The 27,730-nt window shown below is 37.3% G+C and overlaps 1 protein-coding gene across 1 annotated transcript; it reads left to right on the top strand.

Annotated features, from left to right (window-relative positions):
* Positions 1-142: 142 nt before the first annotated feature.
* On the top strand, positions 143-26,179 carry clcn5b (chloride channel, voltage-sensitive 5b). Its single transcript, XM_058781992.1, has 13 exons — positions 143-370; positions 1,378-1,513; positions 8,021-8,169; positions 8,242-8,341; positions 9,452-9,639; positions 11,194-11,316; positions 11,994-12,200; positions 12,574-12,654; positions 15,958-16,521; positions 17,397-17,583; positions 17,865-18,263; positions 20,454-20,670; positions 22,427-26,179. The coding sequence occupies exons 2-13, from the start codon at positions 1,384-1,386 to the stop codon at positions 22,515-22,517; spliced, it is 2,436 nt and encodes an 811-aa protein (XP_058637975.1). The 5' UTR covers positions 143-370; positions 1,378-1,383; the 3' UTR covers positions 22,518-26,179.
* The last annotated feature ends 1,551 nt before the right edge of the window (positions 26,180-27,730 follow it).

The following is a 27,730-nucleotide window of genomic DNA, read 5'->3' as shown; positions in this document are numbered from 1 at the left end:
AGTGCTGCTGGAGAAAAATTTAAATAATATAACTCCCCAAGCCATTGGATGGCGCTATTGACATCAAAACACGTCAAGTTCAGCCGTTCAAGTTTTTGAGGAAGGGAACAGTTATTTAATGAATTACACCCCCCTTCCAGCTTTATCTCATGCTAAAGCTCTGTGCGCTCGGACTGAAAGCATCCGCGCTGGAGGAGAGGCTGTGAGATGCTTTTGCCGGGTGAACTGTGACGCACAAGTCAGGAACTGGCAGACAGCTGGGAAAGATTACGTCGGCATTGCTTCACCGAAGGACTTTAAAATCCAGATCACAAGACTCCGTAAAGTCCAGTACTAACTTATAGCGACCACTACCTGAAGACCCACAGTGGTATGTATCAAACTTTTTTTGCTCAGATCTAGCCAACTAAGTCAATTGGACTGATCGAATCATTCAAAAGAACGAATTAGCATCGATCGAAGAGTCGCTTGACAGATAGCTAAATAAATGACAGCTGTGGTGTTTAGATGTGGTGAAACATCCTAAGGGAAAAGTGTTATCAGCTACTTCATGTGATCAAACAGAGAACATCAATAACTAGGTCACTTTATTGCTCTAGCTCTGCAATAATTGACAAACTATCTGATGACTTTAGAAGTGCTCAATAAAACCAGTATTGTTTTGCTTTACTTAGAAGCCTTCATACGATGATGTTGCGTTTGTGGAAATTGTTTGTGTAATATTATAGGCTATTAGTTGGTTTGTAAAATGTTAGCGGAGCAAGATAAAGGAAGTGGTGGAGTTTGAAACCAGAGTGAGTTTTACTATCATCATTTTAGAGAAGCCTAGTTGAAAGGTGGGTGACCGATGCCCCATTTTGCTGTAGGTTGGAAACCGGTTTTAATGAATTTCCTGCACTACTTATTCGACCTATAGGCTACTAACACTTGCACCGCCATTGACTCTGCAGTGTAGAGCGATTCACGAACAAATGATTCATCTGCTGGTTTTTAGGGAATCAAAACATACAGCGCGACTAGCGTATTCTGATTCTTGAACGAATGACTCGTACGAGCCGATTCTTTTTAGTGAATCAGAAACACACAGCGCGACCAGCGTAGCCCGATTCCTGAACTCTAGACTCGTGTGAATCACTTCTTCTCCGTTTATTAATAACATTCAGCGTGACCAATGCAATCATTAAAAGTCTTGATAAACACACCATTTACTGGAACTGTATCATGTTTATTAGTGATATTAGTCATATCTACTCTGCTGGAACGATGTTTAATTTCGCAACAGACTGCCGAGGACGATAAGTGGACGAAGAATAACATGTGTTTTGTTAACTCCCCCTCAGTCCACTATGACCTTATGTTCTCTCCGCTCTGACAAAGGTGACCATGGACAACGGAGGGTTTTGCGACGATAATTATCAGAGTGGAAGCAGTGATGATGAGCTGGTGGATATTTCAGATGTCACAGTGGACTTCAGTGAGGATGTCCCGCCTCTGGACCGAGATTACAGCGCGGGTAACACGCACGCACTACTAAACATGATATTAACCTCTTATATTAGACTCCCTGTCCTTTTTTTTTTTTATTATTATTATTATTTTTTTTTTAGCTTTTATCAAAGAACTTTATGCTTTTACAAGATAAACTCTTGTTTTGGTGTTTAGGTTTTGTTTTACAAGCAATATTTTATAGATTAAGCATAGAGTACAGTTTGAATGGAGTACTGTATCACACATTTGTTTTGTAAAACATCTAGGTGTCAGTTTGGTGGGATCAGATCACTCTGTTCTCTGCACAGATACTGATGATGCTGTGTGTGAAGTCACTGACAGACTGTTATTATACCAGGAAGTTCCTTTTTAAAGTCTGTTTCACAATCTACACCTTCTTCCTCATTTCACTCTTCCCTCTTGTCTGTTTTACCTTAACCTTGTGAAGCCTGATTTATGAAATAATAGTCAGAAAGTCTAGTTTCTTTAAATGGAACCGTTTTAGACAAACTTTTTTGTCTAAAACAGAGACAAAAAAAAAAATGTTTGTAAAAAAAAAAAAAAAAAAAAAAGTGTCATATTTCATACAACATGTTTTAATGGTTCATATAGTATGAGATGGTGAGAATATGGTGCTCAAGGAGTAAAAAAACCTAAAAAAATATGCAATTTGATGCAGTTGCTGATATTTATATGGCCATAAAGGTGAAATTGTGATAGATTGTAATGTAACTCGGTGAGATCTTTATAGCTGTGTTGCAGACTAGCATAAAATGCATATTAATTTCCCAATAATATGGCGTAGTAAGATGATATTGAAATGCTTAAAGGGATAGTTCACCCAAAAATGAAATTTTGATGTTTATCTGCTTACCCCCAGGGCATCCAAGATGTAGGTGGCTGTTTCTTCAGTAGAACACAAACAAAGATTTTTAACTCAAACTGTTGCAGTCTGTCAGTCCTATAATGCCAGTCAATGGGCACACAATCTTTGAGAGTAAAAAAAAACATGCACAGACAAATCCAAATTAAACTTTGCAGCTCGTGGCGATACATTGATGTCCTAAGACACGAAACGATCGGTTTTTGCGAGAAACCGAACAGTATTTTTATCATTTTTTACCTCTAATACACCACTATGTCTAACTGCCCTGAGCGCGTGCATGGCATCCGGTGCGTGACGTCTGTATGTAAATAAATACGGTTGGGCAAAAAATTCCACGTTGTCTGATGATACATCAAAATCATCTTCCATTGTGATGACCTGTATTTCTAAATATCTTTAGATCTTCACAGTGGCAGGGAACACTTCCACAATCTCTGTACACTGTGTAAACAATGAGTGACGTATACGCGCGACAGATCGCTTCCGGCGCTTGCGTAAACTACGCCAGAGCACCTACAGACGTCACGCACCGGATGCCGTGCACGCGCTCAGGGCAGTTGGACATAGTGGTGTATTAGAGGTAAAAAATGATAAAAATACTGTTCAGTTTCTCGCACAAACTGATCGTTTCGTGTCTTAGGACATCAATGTATCGTGGCGAGCTGCAAGGTTTAATTTGGATTTGTCTGTGCATGTTTTTTTTACTCTCAAAGATTGTGTGCCCATGGACATTGCATTATAGGACTGACAGACTGCAACGGTTTGAGTTAAAAATCTTCGTTTGTGTTGTACTGAAGAAACAAAGTCACCTACATCTTGGATGCCCTGGGGGTAAGCAGATAAACATCAAATTTTCATTTTTGGGTGAACTATCCCTTTAAGTTACCAAAGCTAGTTTTTATTGTTGGGGTCAAAACATAATGCAGTGCAATACAATGATGATCAAGCGATATACAAATAAACACTCCTCCATAACCTTTTGTATCATTTTTGATACTCACATTTTAACACTTTTTATATATATATATATATATATATATTAAAAAGCAACAAAAAAAAGATGGATAATCTGGTAATTAATAAATATAAGGTAAAAAAAGGATAAAAAATAATATAATTTGACTTTTTATCTCACAATTCATACATTTTCTTGCAATTCTAAGAATTAATTCAGAATCCAAAAATAACTGAATTGTGAGATAAGTCAGTATACACTTTTTATGTTTACATCTCACAATTCTCAGTTTTTGTTTTTTCTCAAAATTCTGAGTTTGTGACTTGCAGATTGCCTTTATTGTTTTTTTTATCCCACGGTGATTTTGAAATTGTTCATTTTGAAACATAAAAGTTATTTAAAATTTATATACAAATGTCTGTGGGTTTCACAGCAAAAAGAAACGTGTGCCACAGCCTGAAGTGGAACATATTTGGATTTATATTTAAGGACTTTTACATGCTAAAAAAGTTTTGCAGAGAAACTTTCCTGATGTACACAGTCTACTACATGTTTTCTGTCTGTCTTTTCCCCCTGGTAGTCTGGAGCTCCGGCCTTGATGTGTGGTGTTCCAAGTTTAAATGAGCACCATAGTATTACCATGGTTGTTTATGGTAATTTTCTTTATGTGTGCATGTGTTTTGAGTGGGTGTTCTGAATAATTCAAATGAAGTTCAGCATGAAAACCCTTTATTCTTCCAATGTTTGAGCAAACAATGGCAAAATACTAATAAATTGTGTGTGTGCCTAAGGCAACATTATGCACTGTGTGTGTTTCAGCTTTGTTTTGAGTGATGCACTGAGAGATAAAGAGAAAATAAAGTGATTGAGGAGAGGAGAGATCAGTGACAAGTATTTTGGAGAGTCTAGCTCATGGAGACAGAACTGTGTGCCCTCATTTCTGTTTACAGCAAGCATGATATGATTAGACTGATAAATGTACGAGACAGTCATGAGTCACTTTCCCAGGCAGGAAATGTAGTTGCAGCCTTCTGGTGCATTTTACCACTTGTTGAGGTATGATACTCTACAGAAAAAGTCACATGATCCGTTGCTCAGTATTCATTGGAATTATGTCAGCACAGTTATACTTTAAAGTTACCAGCGACATTTGCATAATGTTATTTCTTAAGAATGATTTGAAGATTTAAGAACTGACAGGAAGTACAATGGAATTTCATTTTAGGTTGTGCTGCTGTTTTCATGGTAAATGTCTATTCTCTTTACTTCTCTTACTTAGTCTTTACTCCTTCTATTAATTTCTTTTTATTTTTCTTCAACTGGATCATAAGTAAAAGACCCAACGTTTGAGACCAAAGTGAATTGAATGAGACTATATAGAGCAGAATAATAATAAAAGCACACATACTTGTTTTACAGAGCTTCTGGTTCCTCTTAAACTCTCATGCTTTAAACATCTTTTCCTCCTTAATATTTTTCCACTAAGTCAAAGTACATCAAACTCAACTAACGGTTTATGGGTCAAAGTCCACACTGTTCCCTTAACCTTATTTTCCCATAGATCTATTTTGAGCGCTAAAATTTCCTGTTAACCCTCTTCAGCCTATTTGAGTATGATTTAGACATTCAAACATTAAAAAGACAACCAAAAATGCTAATTTAAGATTTAAAAAAAGAAAAACAAAGCTGTGGAATGGCAAACGTTTTGATTACAACACAAGCGCCTAATGTTTCAGTGCCTAATTACAATTTAAGATGACTCTTGCACCTGTAATTAAGCACTGAAGAAGATTGTGTTGAGAGTGAAATGTTTGCTGGCTTTTTTTTGCTAATTTTTGCCTTGTGCTGTGCTGTCAGATGCCTTGTTTCAAGTTGAGCCTGAATCTTTGAATTTGCATCACATTTTAGAACCAGTTTGAGAACCAGTCTGAAGGCCTAGTGTCTTTTTGTGTTAGACCAGCTAAACCTGTTTGATCTGAAACATTTGGTGTGTGTTTCAATTCACTTAATCATCTGTAAAAATTCATTGTGTGTATTAGGGCTGGGCGGTATATCGAGTTTGTGCGATTTAAATATATCGATATATTTTTTATAATGGTATGATGAGGCAATTTATATCGATATACCTTAGTTTCATACAAGCGCACCTGAAAAATAAACATTTATTTAAAATGGCTTGTAAGATATAGTTAACTTGTAGTTTAAAGCGGTTTGGCCCATGTGCTGACAGATAGGCTGTTTAATGCGTTTGAGATGTGGAGTTTTCCTCAGTGCATAACTTGCATTTCACAGGTATATATTCCATCTGTAAATGTAATAAGGTCATGGAAAGATTTTCATTTTGCTGTCAGGAGTTCATGAACCTTCTGCACGCGATTCTCCACTAAACTTCATAGACGTCAGTAAATGAGGCGGCGCCGAACAGTCAGATCATAATAGAGTAATTTTGACTAAAATATACATTTTGCTAAAATATTTGTTGTTGGACAATAAGTGTGCCATGTGTAGAATTTTAAACTTACAAGTAAGTAGCACATAATGTATAACACAACCTGCGTGGTTACATTCACTGTATTTGTTTTATGGCCTTTAATATGTATTTTGTTTGTTGAACAACACGGGGCAGGATATTTTTTTTTTTTAATCCAAATATCATTTATAATATATATATATATATATATATATATATATTATAATTTACAGTATCTCACAGAAGTGAGTACACCCCTCACATTTTTGTAAATATTTTATTATATCTTTTCATGTGACAACACTGAAGAAATGACACTTTTCTACAATGTAAAGTAGTGAGTGTACAGCTTGTATAACAGTGTAAATTTGCTGTCCCCTCAAAATAACTCAACACACAGCCATTAATGTCTAAACCGCTGGCCACAAAAGTGAGTACACCCTTAAGTGAAAAAGTCCAAATTGGGCCCAAAGTGTCAATATTTTGTGTGGCCACCATTATTTTCCAGCATTGCCTTAACCCTCTTGGGCATGGAGTTCACCAGAGCTTCACAGGTTGCCACTGGAGTCCTCTTCCACTCCTCCATGACGACATCATGGAGCTGGTGGATGTTTGAAGGAGCCACCTTCAATTTGAGGATGCCCCACAGATGCTCAATAGGGTTTAGGTCTGGAGACATGCTTGGCCAGTCCATCACCTTTACTCTCAGCTTCTTTAGCAAGGCAGTGGTCATCTTGGAGGTGTGTTTGGGATCTTTATCATGTTGGAATACTGCCCTGCGGCCCAGTCTCCGAAGGGAGGGGATCATGCTCTGCTTCAGTATGTCACAGTACATGTTGGCATTCATGGTTCCCTCAATGAACTGTAGCTCCCCAGTGCCGGCAGCACTCATGCAGCCCCAGACCATGACACTCCCACCACCATGCTTGACTGTAGGCAAGACACACTTGTCTTTGTACTCCTCACCTGGTTGCCGCCACACACGCTTGACACCATCTGAACCAAATAAGTTTATCTTGGTCTCATCAGACCACAGGACATGGTTCCAGTAATCCATGTCCTTAGTCTGCTTGTCTTCAGCAAACTGTTTGCAGGCTTTCTTGTTCATCATCTTTAGAAGAGGCTTCCTTCTGGGACGACAGCCATGCAGACCAATTTGATGCAGTGTGCGGCGTATGGTCTGAGCACTGACACTGAGAGCGACAACACCAAATTTAACACACCTGCTCCCCATTCACACCTGACACCTTGTAACACTAAGGAGTCACATGACACCGGGGAGAGAAAATGGCTAATTGGGCCCAATTTGGACATTTTCACTTAGGGGTGTACTCACTTTTGTGGCCAGCGGTTTAGACATTAATGGCAGTGTGTTGAGTTATTTTGAGGGGACAGCAAATTTACACTGTTATACAAGCTGTACACTCACTACTTTACATTGTAGCAAAGTGCCATTTCTTCAGTGTTGTCACATGAAAAGATATAATAAAATATTTACAAAATGTGAGGGGTGTACTCACTTTTGTGAGATACTGTATATATGTATGTATATATGTGGTATGCAATTCAGTCAAAAAATACCAAGATATGATTTTTTTTTTTTTAAAGCAGTAAAGCTCATTCTGTTATTACCGTGGCCAAAGTAACTTGTCTAGTTACCAATTCCTGTCCAGTCTGATCGCATAGTATTGACTCTAAATGTAGCTAAATGTTCAATTACTTAAATCCTAGTTCTTCTTGGAATAAAGGATTTTGTGTTTTCAAGGTTAGTCATTGTTTCTCAGTAAACATGCTAGAAGTAAAATAAAAGTACTTTTATGTATTGTGTAAACACATGTAACATACACTGTGTATCCTGTTCTGGCTTGTATTTTGTCTTTGACTTCATCCAGTGTTATTTGTGGTCAGTGTGTGAGGTCAACTTCAGCCCTTTTCTTTGTGTTGAGTCTGTCTGGCTCTGTCAAAGTGCATTGCTTTGGACCTGTCAGTGATATCACACACGCTAACAGCTCTGACTGACAATGCATTAGTGAACTGATTGTTATCTGTAATTCCTCTCAGACCACAATGGGAATTGTCCATGATTAATTGCCATTTTATTTGCATTCTATTTGCACAATAGAAAAATCAATAGAAAAATGGAAATAGGCATGTACTGCTGCACTCAAATATGCAGTGTCTGCTGGTTTCCCATGAGAATTTGTTGTTTTGTCCCCTGTAGGCCGCTGTAAAGCAGAATGGAGGCCAAACAACAGTCCCAAGCTTATGGATCTATTGGATGACACAGTTCCTGGCATTGGCACCTATGAGGACTTCAACACCATCGACTGGGTTAGGGAGAAGTCTAAAGACCGAGATCGGCATAGAGAGGTGAGCGGGAATGAAAGTGCTTATGAAACCTCACCCTTCAGTTCCTGCTTTAACACCACATCTTTCTTTCAGATCACCAATAAGAGTAAGCAGTCCACAGTAGCCTTGCTCTTCAGCATCAGTGATGCCTTTTCCGGCTGGCTTCTCATGCTTCTCATTGGACTCATGTCAGGTCAGCCCACTTCCTGTTTAATTCCCTACTTCTTGTTTACTTTCGCACATCTTGATTGCTGACAGACAAGTTTTTTCCCTACTAAATATCACCTGCTCAATGGCCCCTGCTGAATAGTTTTTTTAAATTTTACAGCACTTACTGTGTTCAGTCATTTAAGGTATAGAAACCCATTTCTGCCATATAAGGAAAAAATTATTTGGTAAATCATAATTATGACCAAAAAGTTGAAATTATGAGAGGAAAAGTAATTGACACAATTGACTTTGTATTGCAAAATTTTTATTTTTTAGATTTTGTTTATCTTATAATTATGACATACTGTGACTTTTTATCTCATAATTATGACTTTCATAATGGATTTCTGAAAGCATGTTTTTTTTTCTCATGTCGGAAATAAGCTTTCATAGTATAGAAGCATATTTCTGTAAAAATGTATGTATGAAATACTAAGTCATAATAATAAGATAATTCCGTTATGACAGTTGTCAATATGTCAATAATAATTTTTTTATACATTTTTGCCTCATAATTATGACTTAGTATCTCAGAATTTTGACTTTTGTGTTATAATTATGACTTTAATAATTATGATTTATCAAAGCGTGTGTGTGTTTGTCAGAAATGGGCTTCCATATAAAGAAAATTAGCGAGCAACAGTATTACTCTTGCTCATAAGTACACAAATCATCACAACTATTTGTGACATAGGGAGAGCAATGATACCTCAAATGTTGACAAGAGATGTGCTATCACTTTTCTTCACTGTCAGACCTAAAATTTTAGCCTGATTGACATTAAAATTGGGGAAAATAATCCATAAACTTGCATTGAAGAAGGTACTTGGATCATATCTAGAATATTGTAGAAACTTGAGGATGAGCTTGTTTGACTTGGGCCAATAAGAGAACACCTAGCAATGTGCAAAAACTGCACTGTGGAAACCACAGAGCAATGATTTGGCAAACTCCCCAAATATCCCAGCATTATGGTGGCAAGTCTGCATTAGCAAACACCACTCGCATTCTCTTTAGAAAATGTCAAAAGTAGTGATAATTTTTTATTGTGTGAAAAATATATTGAAGGTCTTTTGTGTCCCATGTCTCCCAGGGGCCTTAGCTGGAGGTATAGACATTGCTGCCCATTGGATGACAGACCTTAAAGAGGGCGTGTGTCTGAACGGGTTTTGGTTTAATCACGAGCACTGCTGCTGGGCTTCCAACGAGACCACTTTCCAGGAAAGAGACAAGTGTCCTCAGTGGAAAAGCTGGGCAGAACTCATGGTTGGAGTCAGTGAGGTGGGTTCTGTATTTGTCCCAGACAGGTGCATTGTGTGACAAAGATCCATGTTACCAGTGTGAGAGTACAATACCAGGAGGAGAATATTACATCTGTAATCATTTCATCATTATGTTGTGCTTTACTGCTTTGAATGAAATTTTGCATTCATTTTTCCAGTGACATGAGTGAGCACAAACATTCGTGGTTCTTGTTTTCATAAAATATCACATTGTTACTGACATGCTGACAGATGTATGTTTCCTTTTCATTTGCTGTCTGATTGTTGTAAAAAGTGTTTCCAATTTAGCAGAATCCAAGATTTGCTGGCATGTTTAGTGCAAAGATTTCCAAATAAATGTATGACACAGTGTTTTGTGAAGGCTAATGAAATGAGTTCCAGGTGCCTTTCTTCACTGTGATTAGAGTCCTTCACTTGTTGATATGTACTACCATTCAGAAGTTTGGGGTCAGTAACATTTTTAAAAATGTTTTTAAAAAACAAGTCTTTTATGATCAACAATGATGAATTAATTTGAAGAAAAATATATTAACAATTGAATATTGCAATATTGTTACAAATTAAAATGATTGATTTCAATGTGTTTTCAAATGTAATGCATCTCTGATTTAAAAACTCCAGTCTTTAGTGTCACAAGGTCCTTCAGAAATTATCTAATCTGCTGATTTGGTGCTCAAATAACATTTAATCGGTAACACTTTACAACAAGGTTCATTAGTTAACATTAGTTAACAACATTAGTAAACATGAACTAAGAATGAACAATACTTCTACAACATTTATTAATCTTAGTTAATGTTAATTTCAGCATTTACTGATGCATTATTAAAATCACAAGTTGTTTGTTAACATTAGATAATGCACTGAGAAGTAACATGAACTAACAATGAACAACTGTATTTTCATTAACATTAACAAAGATGAATAAATAGTATAATAAATGCATTGTTTATCGTTTGTTCATGTTAGTTAATACATTAACTAATGTTAACAAATGACACCTTATTGTAAAGTGTTACCATTTAATCTTTTTAATGTTGAAGGCAAACTCGTGGAAACAGTGATACTTTTTTCAGGAATTATTTGAAATAAAAATAATTTCTAACCCCAAACTTCTGAATGGTAGTGTATATCACCCCCTTGTGGTATGAAGACAAAGCTACAATATTGTTATTGAAGAAATGACAAAAAAAAAAAAAACCAAAAAACAATGTTCTTTGAATTTAAACATTTATTGACATCTGAATTTAGATCATTTTTAGGATGCTATCTCTTGAGTTTTGAGGCATTATTTTAAAGAACCAACACATCATCGGCGAGGGAGGTTCAAGCCTTAATAAGGATATATGACTCCTCAGATCTTCCAGTATTCATTTCTTTATTATTTTTAGACTCAAAATTATATAAATCAAGTTTGACAGACTTTAGAATGTGAGTAAATAGTATGTAGCATGTAAAAATGACTGTGGCCTAACTATGAATATGTCCTGTAGGGGGTGACGGTGTATAAGATGCTTTTGTTTCACTTGTGTCCTGTGTGTGTGTCCTGCAGGGGCCTGGATTGTATGTAGTGAATTATTTCATGTATGTGTGCTGGGCTCTTCTCTTCGCCTTCCTCGCAGTGATTCTGGTGAGAGCCTTTGCCCCTTATGCCTGCGGTTCAGGAATACCAGAGGTGAGATGCTCACACACACTGTATATGTAATATATCTGTCCATTCTTTCAAGCTCTTGTCCCAACAAACCTCTCATTGTAGAACTTTTCTCCAGTCGTACAATCACATTGTCTCCTCAGCTTCACTTTAAATGTGATTTTAAAAAACACCCCCTCTGTTAAGCGCTCAGTAGTGAGTCAGAATTTAATAGCCGTTTTATACCTTAAAATCTTTTTTTTTTTTCTATTTAAAACTGTCTGAGTGTTATAGTGAAAAAGACAAGCAGTTGGATACAGATTATATCTGTTTATTATAGTTTTCGACAGTTCTACGATTTTCTGTAATGTTTTCAGATGTTCAAAATGTTTTCAGATGTTCAACCACAATTGCTTCTGCTCTCTAACCTTGGCAGAAAGAACAATGAAGGGCTTTCTGACATAAGTTACACTGTCTGTCTGACAAAACCCCATGTTAGATTATTGTAGTTGTACTACTGATTTAAATTCATGTGGAGGAGTTGTCAGAGGAGATTTAAGGACATTTTTAATGGCTGTTTTTAAAACGATCCATTAAGACATGTTCGTATGCCAAGAATAATTGCTTAAGTGAATAAAAACCGTTCTTCAACTTATGGTCTGGAAAATGGCCAGTTTTTGAATCATTTTGTATCCTGAATAACCAATCCCAAATTCTTGCAGATTAAGACCATCCTGAGTGGCTTTATAATTCGGGGTTACCTTGGGAAGTGGACTTTGATCATCAAGACCATCACACTGGTGCTGGCTGTCTCGTCCGGTCTCATTCTGGGGAAGGAGGGTCCACTGGTTCACGTAGCCTGCTGCTGCGCAAACATCCTATGCCATTTCTTCACCAAATACCGTCGAAATGAGGCCAAGAGACGAGAGGTGAGCGGAACTGGGGTGGGAGATAAGGAGACTCCTCTGAATGGAGTGATGGAGAGATAAGGGAGAGAGGAGTGTGGGATAGACCGACGGAAAAGTAACAAAGTATTTTGTGTCTTGGATCAAAACTTGTAATGTAATACATTGATATAAGCCTCTTGGCTTGGTCTCTGTTAACTGATGTGCTGGAAGTTGCCAGTGCCAATTAGGTAATAGGAATAGCGAACAGACAAAGCTTTTTCTAGACTGTCTAAGCTGATTGTATAATTCGTTGTTCATGAATTTAGGAGGGTGAATATGCTCTTTATTGTGCATTTGAAATGTTAACGAGTATATCTATATGTATTATATGTATATATGTGTTTGTGTGCATTAGGTGTTGTCTGCAGCATCTGCAGTGGGAGTGTCTGTAGCGTTTGGTGCTCCTATTGGAGGAGTGCTTTTCAGTCTGGAAGAGGTAAGCATTTTATATTTCAGCAGTCCTTCCATAAACAAAGAAATGTATGTTTCTGTTTTGTTTTTATACAATCAGCTAAAGAAACCAATATAAACCCAGATAGGCTGCTTTTTGAGTGGTTTATTTTAAAATCATGACCAACTGAGAGAGTCTCTGTGAATCAATGTGCATACATGTCATGATAATATAATTTTATTTGGCCAACAAAACAAAACTTAATATTATAAAAACAAAGTTGCTTTACTTCACTTTATACATTAATAAACAAATAAATGTCTTTTTTCTATGAACTCAACATGGTTATAATTCCCTGAAATATCTTTATTTCCCACAAAAATGTTTTTTTTATTATTATTTAAAATGTTTATCATAGATTTTTATCATTAGTATTATTGTCCTTAGACTTTCTGTATGTATTGCATTTTTAATGCATTTTTGAAAGACACAAAAAATGAGTCACACCATTTGACTCAAAAATTCACATATACATTACTGTTCAAACATTTGGGGTAGGGAAGATATATATATATATAGATAGATAGATAGATATAGATATATATATATATATATATATATATATATATAGATAGATAGATAGATAGATAGATAGATAGATAGATAGATAGATAGATAGATAGATAGATTTATTTATTTTTTTTATGTTTGTGAAAATTCTTTTTATGCTTGCCAAGACTGCTTTTATTTTGGTCAGTAAAGGCTACAATGCATTATATTTATTATAATGCATTGTTTATTATGTTAATGTGCGTTGTAATACATTGTCTTGTTGTAAATAACTATAACCAAATTTAAAATGCATAGTGAAACAATGAATTGATAAGTGTTTTAATGTGGTTAGAATTATTCATAAAATTGTACAATGCATGATAAGGCAAGGCAAGGCAAGTTTATTTATATAGAACATTTCATACACAATGGTAATTCAAAGTGCTTTACATAAAAGGAAGTGAAATAGTCATTAAAAATAATAAGAGATTAAAAATAATAAAAATCACAACAATAAAAACAAAGTGATTTAAAAATTGATTTTAAAAATTAAAAACATTTAAGAATAGAAAATGATTATATATAGTGCAATCAGTTCGGACGTAGCACAGTGCTCATTCAACAAATGCACAGCTAAACAGATGAGTTTTGAGTCTGGATTTAAATGTGGCTAATGTTTTAGCACATCTGATCTCTTCTGGAAGCTGGTTCCAACTGCGTTCCAATTTCCTGGTTCTAGTCAGAATCCTGGCAGCAGCGTTCTGGATGAGCTGCAGCTGTCTAATGGTCTTCTTTGGAAGGCCGGTGAGGAGACCATTACAATAATCCACCCTGCTGGTGATAAAGGCATGAACCAGTTTCTCCAAGTCTTGACTGGAAACAAAACATCTAATTCTTGCAATGTTTTTGAGATGATAGTATGCTGATTTAGTTACTGCTTTGACATGACTACTAAAACTAAGGTCTGTCTCCAGAAACACCCCAAGATTTTTGACTTGGTTTTTAGTTGATTGACCCCTAGAGTCAAGGTATGCATTCACCTTGAGAACTTCATCTTTGTTTCCAAATGCAATGACTTCAGTTTTCTCCTTGTTTAACTGAAGAAAGTTCTGGGACATCCAACAGTTTATTTCATCAATGCATTGGCAGAGGGAGTCAATGGGGCTGTAGTCATTTGGAGATAAGGCTAGGTAAATCTGTATCATCAGCATAGCTGTGATAGGCAATTTGGTTCTTTCTCATTATTTGACTTAGTGGGAGCATATACAGGTTAAACAAGAGCGGTGCAAGAATTGAGCCTTGTGGGACTCCGCATGTCATGGACGTCTACTTAGACTTATGCTCTCCTATACTCACATAATAACCTCTCCCTTCTAAGTATGACCTGAACCATTTGAGTACCATCCCAGAAAGCCCGATCCAGTTTTCCAGTCTCTCTAGAAGTATGTTATGATCAACAGTGTCAAACGCAGCACTAAGATCTAGTAGTAGTGCAATCAGTTCGGACGTAGCACAGTGCTCATTCAACAAATGCACAGCTAAACAGATGAGTTTTGAGTCTGGATTTAAATGTGGCTAATGTTTTAGCACATCTGATCTCTTCTGGAAGCTGGTTCCAACTGCGTTCCAATTTCCAGCTTTTCTGTAGCTCAAATAGTAGAGCATGGCGCTAGCAACGCCAAGATCATGGGTTCGATTCCCAGGGAAAGCAAGAGCTGATAAAATGTAAAAAAAAACTGTAACTTGAATGCAATGTAAGTCGCTTTGGATAAAAGCGTCTGCTAAATGCATAAATGTAAATGTAAATGTAGTAGTACCAGCACTGATATTTTGCCTGAATCAGAATTGAAGCGAATATAATTTATTATGTTAATGAGTGCTGTCTCTGTGCTATGATACGCTCGGAAACCAGATTGAAAATTGTCCAGGTATCCATTTAAGTTTAAGTGGTTGTTCAGCTGATTAAAAACTACCTTTTCAATAATCTTACCTATGAACGGAAGATTTGATATTGGTCTATAGTTGTTCAACATTGTGTTATCAAGATTGCGCTTTTTCAGAAGGGGCTTAACAACTGCAGTTTTCAGGGAGTTTGGAAAAGTCCCAGAAAGAAGTGAGCATTCACCACTTCTAAGAGATCTGCTTCTAAACAGTTAAGCACACTTTTGAAAAAAGATGTGGGAAGTGTGTCAAGATAGCAGGTTGATGATTTAAGGTGCTGTACTATTTCTTTCAATATTTTGCAATCAATTGCTTCAAAAACAGACGTAGTCACTTCTTTTTGAAATTGCGGTCGAATCTGTGTGACCTCTGCAAAAGTAGATATGCCAATCTCCTCTCTGATATTATTGATCTTCTCAGAAAAGGAAGCAAACTCATTGCATTTACTGATAAGGTGCATTACAAGGCATAATTATATTGTATGATAACTAATGTTATAATGCATTATACATAAAGACTTTAAGTAAAGTGTTACTGAAACATTTCCTATCAATGTTGAAAGCAGTTATGCTGTTTAATATTTTTGTGGAAACTGTAATGCTGCTTTTCATGATTCTTTGAATAGAAAATGAGTATTTCTTCAGTGTCACTTTTGATTTAATGTGTAATAAACTGAAATAATTTGTAATTTGATGTGTCCTTGCTGAATGAATGTATTCCTTTGTTTCTGACTTTTCACTGACCGCAAACCTTTTTCACAGTAGTCTAATGCTGAATCTTAAATTGTGAAAACATCTGCTGAATGTTGTTTTAACATCTGACAGTGACCATATTTCTCATGCATTTGTTTTTCAGGTCAGCTACTACTTCCCTCTGAAGACACTGTGGCGTTCGTTCTTTGCTGCTCTGGTCGCAGCATTCACCCTTCGCTCCATTAATCCCTTCGGCAACAGCCGATTGGTCCTTTTCTACGTGGAGTTCCACACTCCCTGGCATCTTCTGGAACTCATACCTTTTGTGCTTCTGGGCATCTTCGGTGGCCTTTGGGGGGCTTTCTTTATTCGTGCTAACATTGCCTGGTGCCGTCTCCGAAAGAACACCTGCCTTGGGCACTACCCTGTCCTCGAGGTTGTGGTGGTCACCCTGTTCACAGCGTTGCTAGCGTTCCCAATCGAGTACACTCGGATGAGCAGCAGCGAACTGATCTCAGAGCTGTTTAATGACTGTGGTCTGCTGGACTCATCGAAACTCTGCAGCTACACCAGCAACAGTGGAAGCGCATCAGGAAGTGTTAATGCCACTGCCGCTAATGGTCTGGGGGCTCGGCTGGCGGGGCAAGGTCTCTATACAGCTATGTGGCAGCTAGCTCTTGCGTTGGTCTTAAAGATGTTCTTTACCGTGGTTACATTTGGCATGAAGGTAAAAGACCTAGATGTATTTTTTGAAGGCAAAACAGATTAAAATATCAGGACAGTTTTGAGTATAAAACCACTAAATGAATTAATATAATATAATAGTTTAGATAGTAAGTCTTTACCACAGATTTACCATGGTACAATATAATTTTGAAAAGTTTTCTGTTTCTTGGCTTTATCACGTGACACGAGTTTCCGAGTGGTTTTAGTGTTATATACTATTATAGTATTTAAAATATTTTGAATTGGTTTTTATTTTTATATTTTTTCATTTTAATTTTAGTTTTAGCAATTTTGTTATGTGACTTGTCATTTTTATTAGTTTTAGGATTTGTAAATAGTTGCATTTAGTTTTTTTTAGTTTTTTTTCATTTTTAGTTATTTTAGTTCAACTTTAAAATTTTATGTAAGTTGGCAAGGCAAGATTTCTTAATTATTTATTGTAATATAATATAATATAAATAAATGATTAATTAATTAATTATTCAAGATGTTTTTACAAATATTTATATTTTATTTATCTAATATTTTTACTTTATTTCAGTTAGTGAAAACAATCATAGTTAATGGTTTTCAATTTTATTAACAATACCAATACTAATTTATTCCAAACAAATTTGGACCTAACTATTTGATTTAGATTTAGATTTAGGATTTGATTTGATTGGTTCATCCTCTGAGATTGTTTGTTTATTTGTTTGTGGTCTTGGCTATCTCTATCTATTATTAATACTCAGTACCAGAGGTTGGCATCACAATAAAACTTTAAAAAAAAATAAAATAAAAAAAACACCTTTTGAGAAGTTGGAAAAGCATATCAAGTAAGCTCTGCCATCTCTATCTTTTAATTCTGTCTTGCTCCTTGTTCTCTCTCTCCAGGTGCCATCCGGTTTATTCATACCCAGTATGGCGGTGGGAGCCATAGCAGGCCGACTTCTTGGTGTGTGCATGGAGCAGCTGGCGATACGCCACCACGAACAGGACATTTTCAGAGGCTGGTGCTCTCCAGGGGCAGACTGCATCACGCCGGGTCTGTACGCCATGGTGGGCGCAGCGGCCTGTCTGGGTGAGGGGTGATTCAGCTGCAACTCTGTGAAAATTTCCTGAACATTCATTTTCCAGATGATTTATTTTTCACTTCGCAACCAAATTGCCTTGTGCAGTCTTCCATGCAGAAGAATTTAATGGTGGCTTTCAGGAATGTAGCTTGACCTTGCAGAGTCATTGATTCTGTGTTGTTAGTTTTATAATTTGCATTAGAGACTATTTAATCACTATATCTGTCTATAATCTTGCTGCATTGACAAATTAGCAAGCAAGAGTTGTTTTTTCTTAATTCTACTCTAGGTGGTGTGACCCGTATGACCGTCTCTCTGGTGGTCATTATGTTTGAGCTGACGGGAGGTTTAGAGTACATCGTGCCCCTCATGGCTGCCACCATGACCAGCAAATGGGTCGCGGATGCTCTGGGTCGTGAGAGCATCTATGAGGCCCACATCCGCCTCAACGGTTACCCTTTCCTGGAGGCCAAAGAAGAATTCCGTCACAAGACTCTTGCCACAGATGTGATGCGGCCACGGCGGAGCGACCCACTGCTGTCTGTGCTGACGGAGAGCAGAATGACTGTAGAGGAGGTGGAGAGACTCATTGCAGACACCACCTACAGCGGCTTTCCTGTGGTGATCTCACAGCAGTCTCCGAGATTGGTGGGCTTTGTGTTGAGAAGGGATCTGATCATATCCTTAGGTGAGAGTCTTTTTATTGGTTGCTCCACATATTTATGCTATTTACAGGGTTTTCTCAGTCAAAGAAAACAAGGTGTGTATGTGTGTATGAACAAAAGTCACAGTTAAAGTGGAAGTGAAGAAGTCAGTCAAGTTTACATAATTTAGTAAACTCATAACTTGTTTAGTAAACAACGCAATTCTACTTCAATAAAAAATTTTTTAAAGGCTATATATTAAACGCATCTCGATGCATAGCCAATGATATAGCGCAGCGGTGCTGAGAGAACGCTCTTGAGAAACAGTTTCGAGAGGAGAAATCGGTCACAGATTAGTCACTTTCTAAATAATAAAAGTATAGCGCATCCACTAGTAATTATATCTAAATAAATCGGTTTTGACCGATGCAAATATGTTAGAAACGATGCATCATTGAAATAAATGACAACTTATAGCCGATGCACACTTTTTAAACCGATGCATGACATCGTTAAATTTGAATGCTGATGCACAGAGCGACTCGGGAATATCTTCCCATCCTTATATATATATATATATATATATTATATACTGAACTCATTTCTCCTATGATGTGACATAGCAAAAATTAAGAAAAAAAACTTAAATAATACATAAATGGCATGAGAGAGATTTATCTTCATTGTTAGACTCTTATTTTCATATAGTGCTGTTTAACATCATTTTTTCCCCCCATGACTTGTTGGACAATTTCAAGACAAACTTTGACAACAAGACAAACTTTACTGTCATTTGTTCAAAACTGCTGAAAATTCTACCATTTTAAGTTGAGTGATATTTGTATCTCCCCTATTGCAATACTCAGCTGTTTTTTTTGAGATGCAAACAAATCTGTGGTTCTTTTATGCGTGTCACACCACACCACAGGACATTACGTCACACTAAAGGACAGAAATGGTAGTTATTAAATTATTTCTATGTCATTTTGAACGTCAAAGGAGAAAGAAAGTTTAATTTTGATACAAACTATTTCAACATATATATTTTTTTTAAACAAAACAATATCATTTTACAAATGGGTGCTTGACTAAAAAACAAGTAGAAGCATATTAGAAATGCAAAGTCGGCAACACCAAAGCTCCAAAAGTATCAAAGAAATTTATTTGAAAAAATTTGCATAATGTGTTACGTTTCGAGCAAGTAACACATTATGCAAATTTTTACAAGTAAATGTCTTCTAAATTTCTCATACGTGTGTGTGTGTGTGTGTGTGTGTGTGTATATATCTCAAATAAATGCAGTAACCTTGGTGGGCAGGAGAGACTTATACGTATGATTAGTTTTATTTTTATTTATTTATTTTTTGTTAAAAAAAATAATTCAAAAGATTTATGAGGTTAAAATAAGAATCTTATGGCCATCAAGGCTGCATTTATTTTGAAACCGTAATATTGAGAAATTTATTCAGTCCATTCATAGTTTCAAATGATCCTTCAGAAATGCATTTGAATATGCTGATTGGCTGCCCAATAAACATTTATTTCTATTATCAATGTTGAAAACCATTGTGCTGCTTAATATTTTTTGTGGAAACCGTGATACAGTATCTTTCAAAAGTTTGGCTTAAGTATGATTTTTTTTTTTTTTTTTTTAAACAGAATAAAATTTAAACCTACTCTTACATTATTTCTAGGCCATATATTGCTCTTTGTTTCTGTAGAAACTGCTTGCAGGTCGTCATGACATCAGTCTGACTGTCAGTCTTACAAACCAGCCAACTGACTGATGCAACCGACCACAGTCTCAAAGTCTCAGTCTTTTTATTTTTCTGATATTGAGGGAGATCAAGTTGTACCTGAGGGTATCTTATTTTCTTGCTACTAAATGTCTCGAACCAAACCCTTGATTATCAGTCAAAGAGTTGATACCACAGAGATTTTGTCAGCCTGGCGCCTTGTAAGTGCAACTTTGTTTCCTGGATGACTGATTAAAAACTGGTGTACACTGAATCCAAGACGTTTTAGAGCAGCCAGCCAATCAGATTGGAAGCAGTGATTTCAGCCAGTTCTTGCCAGTTTTGTATGCATGATGGTTATATGATGGTTTCTGAACGGTCCATGGGCTGCCACAGAATTTTTGCTAATGAACACTTGTTCTAACTAATGTATTAGTGTTTAGTTTATCCAGCTAACTTCCCTGTTTTTTAATTTTTTTTCCCACTCCATCAATTTAGAAAATGCCCGGCGGCATCAGGAGGGTGTGGTCAGCACGTCTCCCATCCTGTTCACTGAATGTGATCCACCCATGTCACCCAGTGCTCCTCCTGCAGTCAAACTGCGCAGCATCTTGGACCTCAGCCCCTTTACGGTCACTGTGCACACGCCCATGGAAATAGTAGTGGACATCTTCCGCAAGCTCGGCCTGAGGCAGTGCCTCGTCATTCAGAACGGGTGAGTCTGTGTAAGATAACCTAATTTGGACAAAAACAGCATCACAATAAGGCAAGGCAACCCTAGAATAGCTTGCAAAGAGCTAAGCTTTCTTTCAAAATGCTGGACAAGAGTTGAGAGAAACGTTGAGTATAAATGTACTTAAATTATACTTCTCTTAACTGAAAATAAAATAAGTAAAAATTGACATTTTTACAGTATATTTGTGTGCTATACATCATTGCCAAGGCCCATTAGAGGGTCTCAGTACACTACCAAGGGGGCCTCAAAATGATATAGAATTATTAAAAAAAAAACAATGTCAGCTTACATCTTTATTTTTAGCCAATTCAGCTTATTTTATTTAAGAACCAGGTTTCCCACAGTCATGAAAAACCTGGATATACTGTATCTAGGAATTTTAAAAGTGAGTTTTTTTTTTATTTTATTTTATTTTTTTATAATTTTGTTTTTATTAAAAAATGTTTCAAGACCTGAAATTTATGAAATCTTACATTAATAATGAATATAACTTTGCATAGTTATGTCAAGCACTAAAATATTTTATTGGTTAGGAATTGCTGAAAATAGCTATATGTGAAGAAAAATTAACTAGAAAAGTAATTTGACTGAATTGATAATAAAAAGTAAACATGGAAGAATATTGAAACTTGTAGGGAATTATTATTACGGTATTATTAATATTTTAGTATTATTATTATTATTATTATTATATATCTCTATAGTCCTAGTTTCTGTAAATAAAAAGTTTGTAAGCAGCTTTGTCAGTACAGCAGAAGTATCAGAAATAACTTGGGCCTTGAATATTGAGACACTGAGGGACCGCTTTTTAATTTTTTATTGGTACAACAAAATAGGTTTGCTTAGCAACGTGCTAATGTCATTCTTTATTGGAATCAATTGTGTATTCTTCCATATTTGTGTCGCTGTATAAGGTTCTACCTCAGTTCGAATGCTGTCTTGAGGGCTGTTCTTGATTTGCAGTGTCAAAAGTTAGCTCACTAGCTCACACTTTGCAGTTAGACTGTTTGTTAAACTTTGTTTAGATATGCGCCAGCCCAGGCAGGAGGGATTTCTCTTCTGAGTCTTTGTTCCTCCTAAGATTTCTACTGCATCCACAACTACGTAAACATCTTGGAGATTTTTGTCCTCCGCACTCTTGCCATTGGCATGCTCACTAGCCACTTTGAAACAGTCTGCATTGTGAATAGCGCTATACAAATAAATTGACCTGAGAAATACACTGCAAATATCCAATGTAGCACGGATTAAATAAAACAATCTCAGCACTTCTGAGATGGAGGGCATTTATGCTTACAAAAGTCCATTTTGAGTTTCTGGGGTTTTTTTGTTTCCACAAATGTCCTTTCTTATAAGAGCGCTGCCTACCATATTTGTTCAAAACAGCTGAAGCTGATTCCTGCTGGAGTTGTTTTGCCTTTTAAAGTGTGTTTTAATCAGGTCCCGATGTTGAGCGGATCAACGTGGCTGTTGGTCTTTCTCAGTTTCCTGTGATCCACCCTTCAAGTCTATCTAGGACAATAAAAGGAAATGACATAATATAAAAAGCAAGAAGACTGGAAACACACGCACACTTTGAACATGTGGCCTTGAACTTTTATGCAAACATAGTCTCTCTCATGCATATACTAACAAGGACCATCTGTTCAATAATTGTCTGTTTGATTTGTGTGACTCGACAGCTCAGTGATTTGTATTAATTAAAACAAGAATCCTTTTCTCCTTCTCTTTTCAGGCGTTTGCTGGGAATCATCACTAAAAAGGACATTCTTAAACACATGGCGCAGATGGCCAACAGAGACCCGGATTCAATCCTCTTCAACTGAAGACTCTCAAGACTGAATGGACACTCCTGCACACACACCTGAGGGCTGAATCATCCTGCAATGATTATGATGATGGTGGTGATGATGATAATGATGATGATGGTGGTGGTGGTGGTGGTAGGACTGTGTGTGTCGCTGAGGTACTGCTATTATACAGTGGTGTGAGAGTGGCCTAAGGCAGCTTTTCGTTCTTCCACCACTGGACCTGTTCAGACAGGAGCTGTTTAGCCTGTCCCGAGGCTACAGAGACAATGTAAAAAATGCTGTCCTCTCACACCTGTGAACCTCACATCAGGCCTGATCTGAATTGTTGCCATCGGGACTTGCTGTATGTGGACCAAATGCTTTTCCTGCCTACACGTATATATTTAAATATGGGGATCAACGACTTCTTTTTGGACTTTTTTTCTTTTTTTTTAAAAATTATGGTGCTTTACTCTTCTTAAAAAGTAGCTTTAACCAGCTTCATATGGTTGTTAGTCTTCCAGGCTGATCTGGGTTGCTGGTTTTGGGCATTTATTTGAAGCGGAGACTAACTGACTGAGACGGTTTTAAGCCAGCCAACAATCTAAGAGTAGTTCAAGCAATTTTTTAGTAGGGTTTCCATCCCTGGAGTGACGTTTGACCTCGAAAGGAACTTCAGAAGGGTGAGAACATTCCTGAGATGATCTGGGAAATGTGCGTTAAGGGTGTCTTGTCAGAACCTGCGTGTGTCGAGTGATCCCTGTGGGAAGATGTGCCGTCTTTTGTAGAAGTGCAGTGAGATTTAGTGTATCATTTTGAAGTCACACAGATGCACTTCCTCGATCTCATTTATACATGCTAGCAAAACGCCCTCAGTAGTGCCGTTCCTATTTCTCACTCTTTGAGAAGGAGGCTTTGAAGATAAAATGCCACTCTTGAAAAGTTTATATGTGCGTTTGACTTCAAAAGGACAGTAGCCAGTGTCGATTTTTATGGTAAAAGATGCAGTAAAAGGAATGATTCATCCAAAAATACTGTAATTTACTCACCCTTTTGACATTCCAAACCTGTATGACTCTCTTTTCTTCTGAGAAATATAAAATGAGACATTTTGAGAGCGAGTCTCAGTGGGTTTTTCCTCGATACAATACAAACGAATAGCGACTAAAACTGTTTGGCTACCAGAATTCTTCAAAATCTGTTCTTTTGTGTTCTGCAGAAGAATAAAAGGTCATACAGTTTTGGATCAAAACGAGAGTGAATAAAAGACAGAATTTTCATTTTTGTTTGAACTAAGCCTTATGTTGTGTTATGTTGAAGTGCCCTGGTTCTCCCTCTGTCGTTCCGCTTTTACAACAAGCTATTTGGTCTTACCAGTGGCATATGTTTTCCAAAAAGTTTGCAGTGGCTGCCAAACAACCAATTTCCACTTAGCTTCCCAAGCTGCAGTTCCCGTTTGGCACCACCAGGCGGCGCTATCTCACAGACTGTTCATTTTGGACATTGTGCGCCATTTGACTGATTCTTGGCCCCGGTTTGCTTGCTGGGTGTGTTGCGGCATTCTCTCATGTCATTACCTTTGGGACTCTTTACATTCCCCCAACATCTTTATGCTCATATTGAGCACCTGGGCCCCTCCATGCTGTCTTTGGAGATGCGAATCCATTCCTCCGTCCATCACCCTTGCATGTAACCGCTGTCGTCCTCAGACAACCTCAGCGAAGCATCTCCAGGCAACTCCCTTGTTTGTCCGTGAGGATCCGATCATGACATAACGAGATCCTCCCTGTAATGAAAGGGATAAACTCATACTGTAGTCCCTTTCCTTGGCACACTTGTTTGACTTTGTGTCTCTGTGCGTTTTAAAACCTCCACCCTCTTGTTTTTTTCCCCACCTGCATTGGCATTTGGGTTGTTTATGACCTATTAAAGGCATTTGATTCTTTTCATGCCTGTTCTAAACGCTCTCTTTCCCTGCTCGCCGTAATTCCCGGGAGTTGGATTTGGGGCAGGGAGGTCGTGGAGGGCTATTGTTCCCATTCGCTCCTGCTCGTCTGGGCTCCCGGTCGCCAGGATGTCCCCCGACCGCTTCCCTCAAGCACCGTCACGCAGCCCCGACCGCCTTCCACTCTTAGAAAGACTATTTCCGGTCCAGTCTTTAAACAACGGGCGATTCTGAACTGTTATAATAGAGCGGGGGGAAGAAAAAAAGAAATTTTTGCGCTCTGATTACTGAAAGAAAAGGTGTGTGTATGTGTGTGAGTATTTGTGTGGGGAGCCGTAAGGGTGTTGGAAGGAGAGATTATGCTTTTCTCTTTCGCCCTCCTTGGGAAAACATGGGAATATGGGAGGAGGGAGAGGAGAAAAGGTTAATTAAACAGTGTTCACTGGTCAGTGGAGGGATCGTTTGACAAAGGTCCCTTCTGTGTCACACGGGGGGTTATTGGAGAGACTTGGCACGGAGGATTTCCACTCATTCCTGCAATCCGGGTGGGTGCTGAGCCTCTTTGCGCTGTAACCCAACACTCGATTGGTGAAGAAGGAGCTGGGCCAGGACCGGGACCAAATGAAATGTTGTAATGTAAAACAGGACACGCCACAGACCTCCTATGTTCTTATCTACAAAACGTAGGCTTCTTCTCACTTTTCAACTCAGGAAGCAGCAAGTAAACAGCTGTTTAGTTGACGTCTACTTGCCTTTTTCAATGCAAACAGCCTGTTTCGGGCCTAAGACAAATGTTAAACCGGAGTAAACTGCGTCAGTGAGCATGTTTACAATGTATATCCAAAGAAACCTGTGATTTTTCTCGGCAAAAATGTGATACGGTTATCACCAAATTGCTTGGAAGGAAAATAAATATGCATAATTTATTCCAAAGCACTTCTCAGAGATGAAGTACCTGTTGTCTGTTTTATTGGCAAGAGTATTATGTACTTTATGTATTTATTTGCACAAGTGTTTTCAATTGTAGCATTTGTACATGACTGTGATTATATCATGTTGTCAAATGAACCTTTGTACATTTGAATAAATCTGAATGATGCATTCCACGGAGACTGCATTCGGCTAGAGGTCAAAAAGTATGTGTTTATGCTTCAGATATAGAAAGAATCGTTGTGGCTTTAAGTTTTTGGTTTATCTTGCATAATCAAAGACTCCAGGACATTAAAATTCCAGAAATATGAGCATTTTATTCCCTCGCATCCCAAATTACTCTGGTGGTTGTAGAAACAGACCCATGCTGGTTCGTGTTAAATGTGGTATTTCAAGGAAATTGCTGAGGGTCTCTTAAAACACCACAGGATTGTGGGGCGAGTCTTATTTGATATTGCTTCTGAACTCTGACTTTCTCACACCTTTTGAAGGCCAATGTTTTAATAACTATTACTTTGTAACAGTATTATCAGCAATATTGTCTTTTGAAAAAGCACAAATGCTTCTTAAAGTAGCAACAGTGTGCAATGATCTGTTTCAAGTGTCTTTTTGTTAGTTTTTTTTTTTTTTTGAAAATTGTTCACAGATGATTTAGAGAATAATTTGACATGGATCTTTGAACAAAACACCCTTATAATTCGTCAGTTCAGGTTCATTTTGCTTGTAGCATTTGTTAAAACAAGCATCGCTATTATGTACTTAACAGTTTGTTCTAAACTTCTAACCTCAAGTATTGAACTTGAGCACATTACTTATCCTGCACCATTAATGCTTTGAGATGGGTAACACATGGAAGCTCATTTCTGCATCTGAGTAGAAGAAATAAAAAGGTAATTGCAACTTTATATCAACAATTTCTCCCAATCTGATACAGTATCTTTAAATGTGAGAGAACTGCAACTGAAATGTAACATCTTCCATTTGCACCCATCACATTTTTTTTTTTTTTAAACTCTTAGGCACAACCAGTTTTCCAGAGCAGTGTTGTTAGTGTTAAATAACATTTAGCAAAAATTTTATACATTTGTTACATTAATTGAAATAAAATATAAATATTAGATGAAAAAGTTAAACTCATTTTATTTCTTTCAGTTAGTGGCCAAGGCAGCATTTATATTTATTTTTATTTTTTTAGTTTTTTGGAGTATGATGATAGGATAGTTTTAGAGTTGACAGGAAGTGAATTGGGAGAGAGGGGGTGGGGCAGGATTGGAAAAGTCCTCAAGCTGGGATTCAAACTCGGGACGCCTATTACGCAATGGTGCTGTATGTCGTCGGTGGTAGTTGCGCAGACAAAGGCAACATTTCTCATTTTTTTACAAGTACTATAATTACAACTGGGAAAAAAATCCAATTAAAAAAAAATTACTAAGAAAAATTAAAAAGCTAATCAAAATTGCAGCACATGACAATATTACTAAACTTAAAATGAAAATATAAAAAAAAATCAATTTAAAATATTAATAAATACTATAATAGTATAGAAATAACACCCTTCCATAGGAGCTATCTTCACACACTCAAAGTTCTTTTGGCTTGGGCCAGTAACCACCTAGAACTATTTAGCAACCACATGGCAACCACTTAGAACATCTCTGCAACCATATAACAACACCATGGCGTTTGTGCAAAGGATTTTTGCTTGAGCAAACACCTGTGTAAACCGCTGTTTAGTTGAGATAAATGCCTATGCAAATACACTACCAAAATGTTTTGGGGAAAAAAGCATGCGATTTGTTTTTAGAAAATGTAAAAATCTAGTTTGGTTATGTCTAAGTGACAAACTAGCCTAACTTCTGTGTCTCAGACAGGAGAGGAGACGGATATGGGCCTGAGGGATGTTTGCGGGGCTTCATTGTCTCACAGAAGGGAGATGATCCCGCTGCCGCTCTCCACCGTGCCAACTGTCCCATTTGTTTATTTGTGTTTACTCTTTCCAGGCCCTGCACAAATGAATGAGATAAGTGAATCCTGTGTGTGTGTGTGCGTACTGAGATGTTGAGCGATTCGGACAGCGTCTGAATGCGATTCCTGTGACATTCCGGAGTGTTCTGGTGGATTCTGGGAATTGGGGAGGACAAGGTTGGGTTTATGAATTGGAATGCTTGGTGGTCTTAATAAATGGCAGAAAAGCTTTAACGATGACACACATGAGTGACGGATTGCTAGGGAGCGCTGGTGAGGGGAATGTGTGATGAAGTGTTTGAGTTGTTGTGAGTGAGGGTATAATTGTGCAGGCGGGAACAAGGGCAGTCTGAGTGCTCAGTGTGTGTGTTTCTGACCGTGTGTGTGTGTGGCCACATCTAAAGGTGAA

This window comes from Onychostoma macrolepis, chromosome 07 (genome assembly GCF_012432095.1).
Source record: "Onychostoma macrolepis isolate SWU-2019 chromosome 07, ASM1243209v1, whole genome shotgun sequence".
NCBI classification, from domain to species: domain Eukaryota; kingdom Metazoa; phylum Chordata; class Actinopteri; order Cypriniformes; family Cyprinidae; genus Onychostoma; species Onychostoma macrolepis.
The sequence above is the reverse complement of the archived record's forward strand: the minus strand, read 5'-3'. Positions and strand labels throughout refer to the sequence as shown.

Coding starts and splice junctions, on each gene's coding strand:
- clcn5b (XM_058781992.1), top strand. CDS start 1,384: ATGGACAACGGAGGGTTTTGCGACGATAATTATCAGAGTGGAAGCAGT. Junction 12,201..12,573: donor ATGAGGCCAAGAGACGAGAG/GTGAGCGGAACT, acceptor TGTGTGCATTAG/GTGTTGTCTGCAGCATCTGC. Junction 18,264..20,453: donor GGATCTGATCATATCCTTAG/GTGAGAGTCTTT, acceptor CCATCAATTTAG/AAAATGCCCGGCGGCATCAG.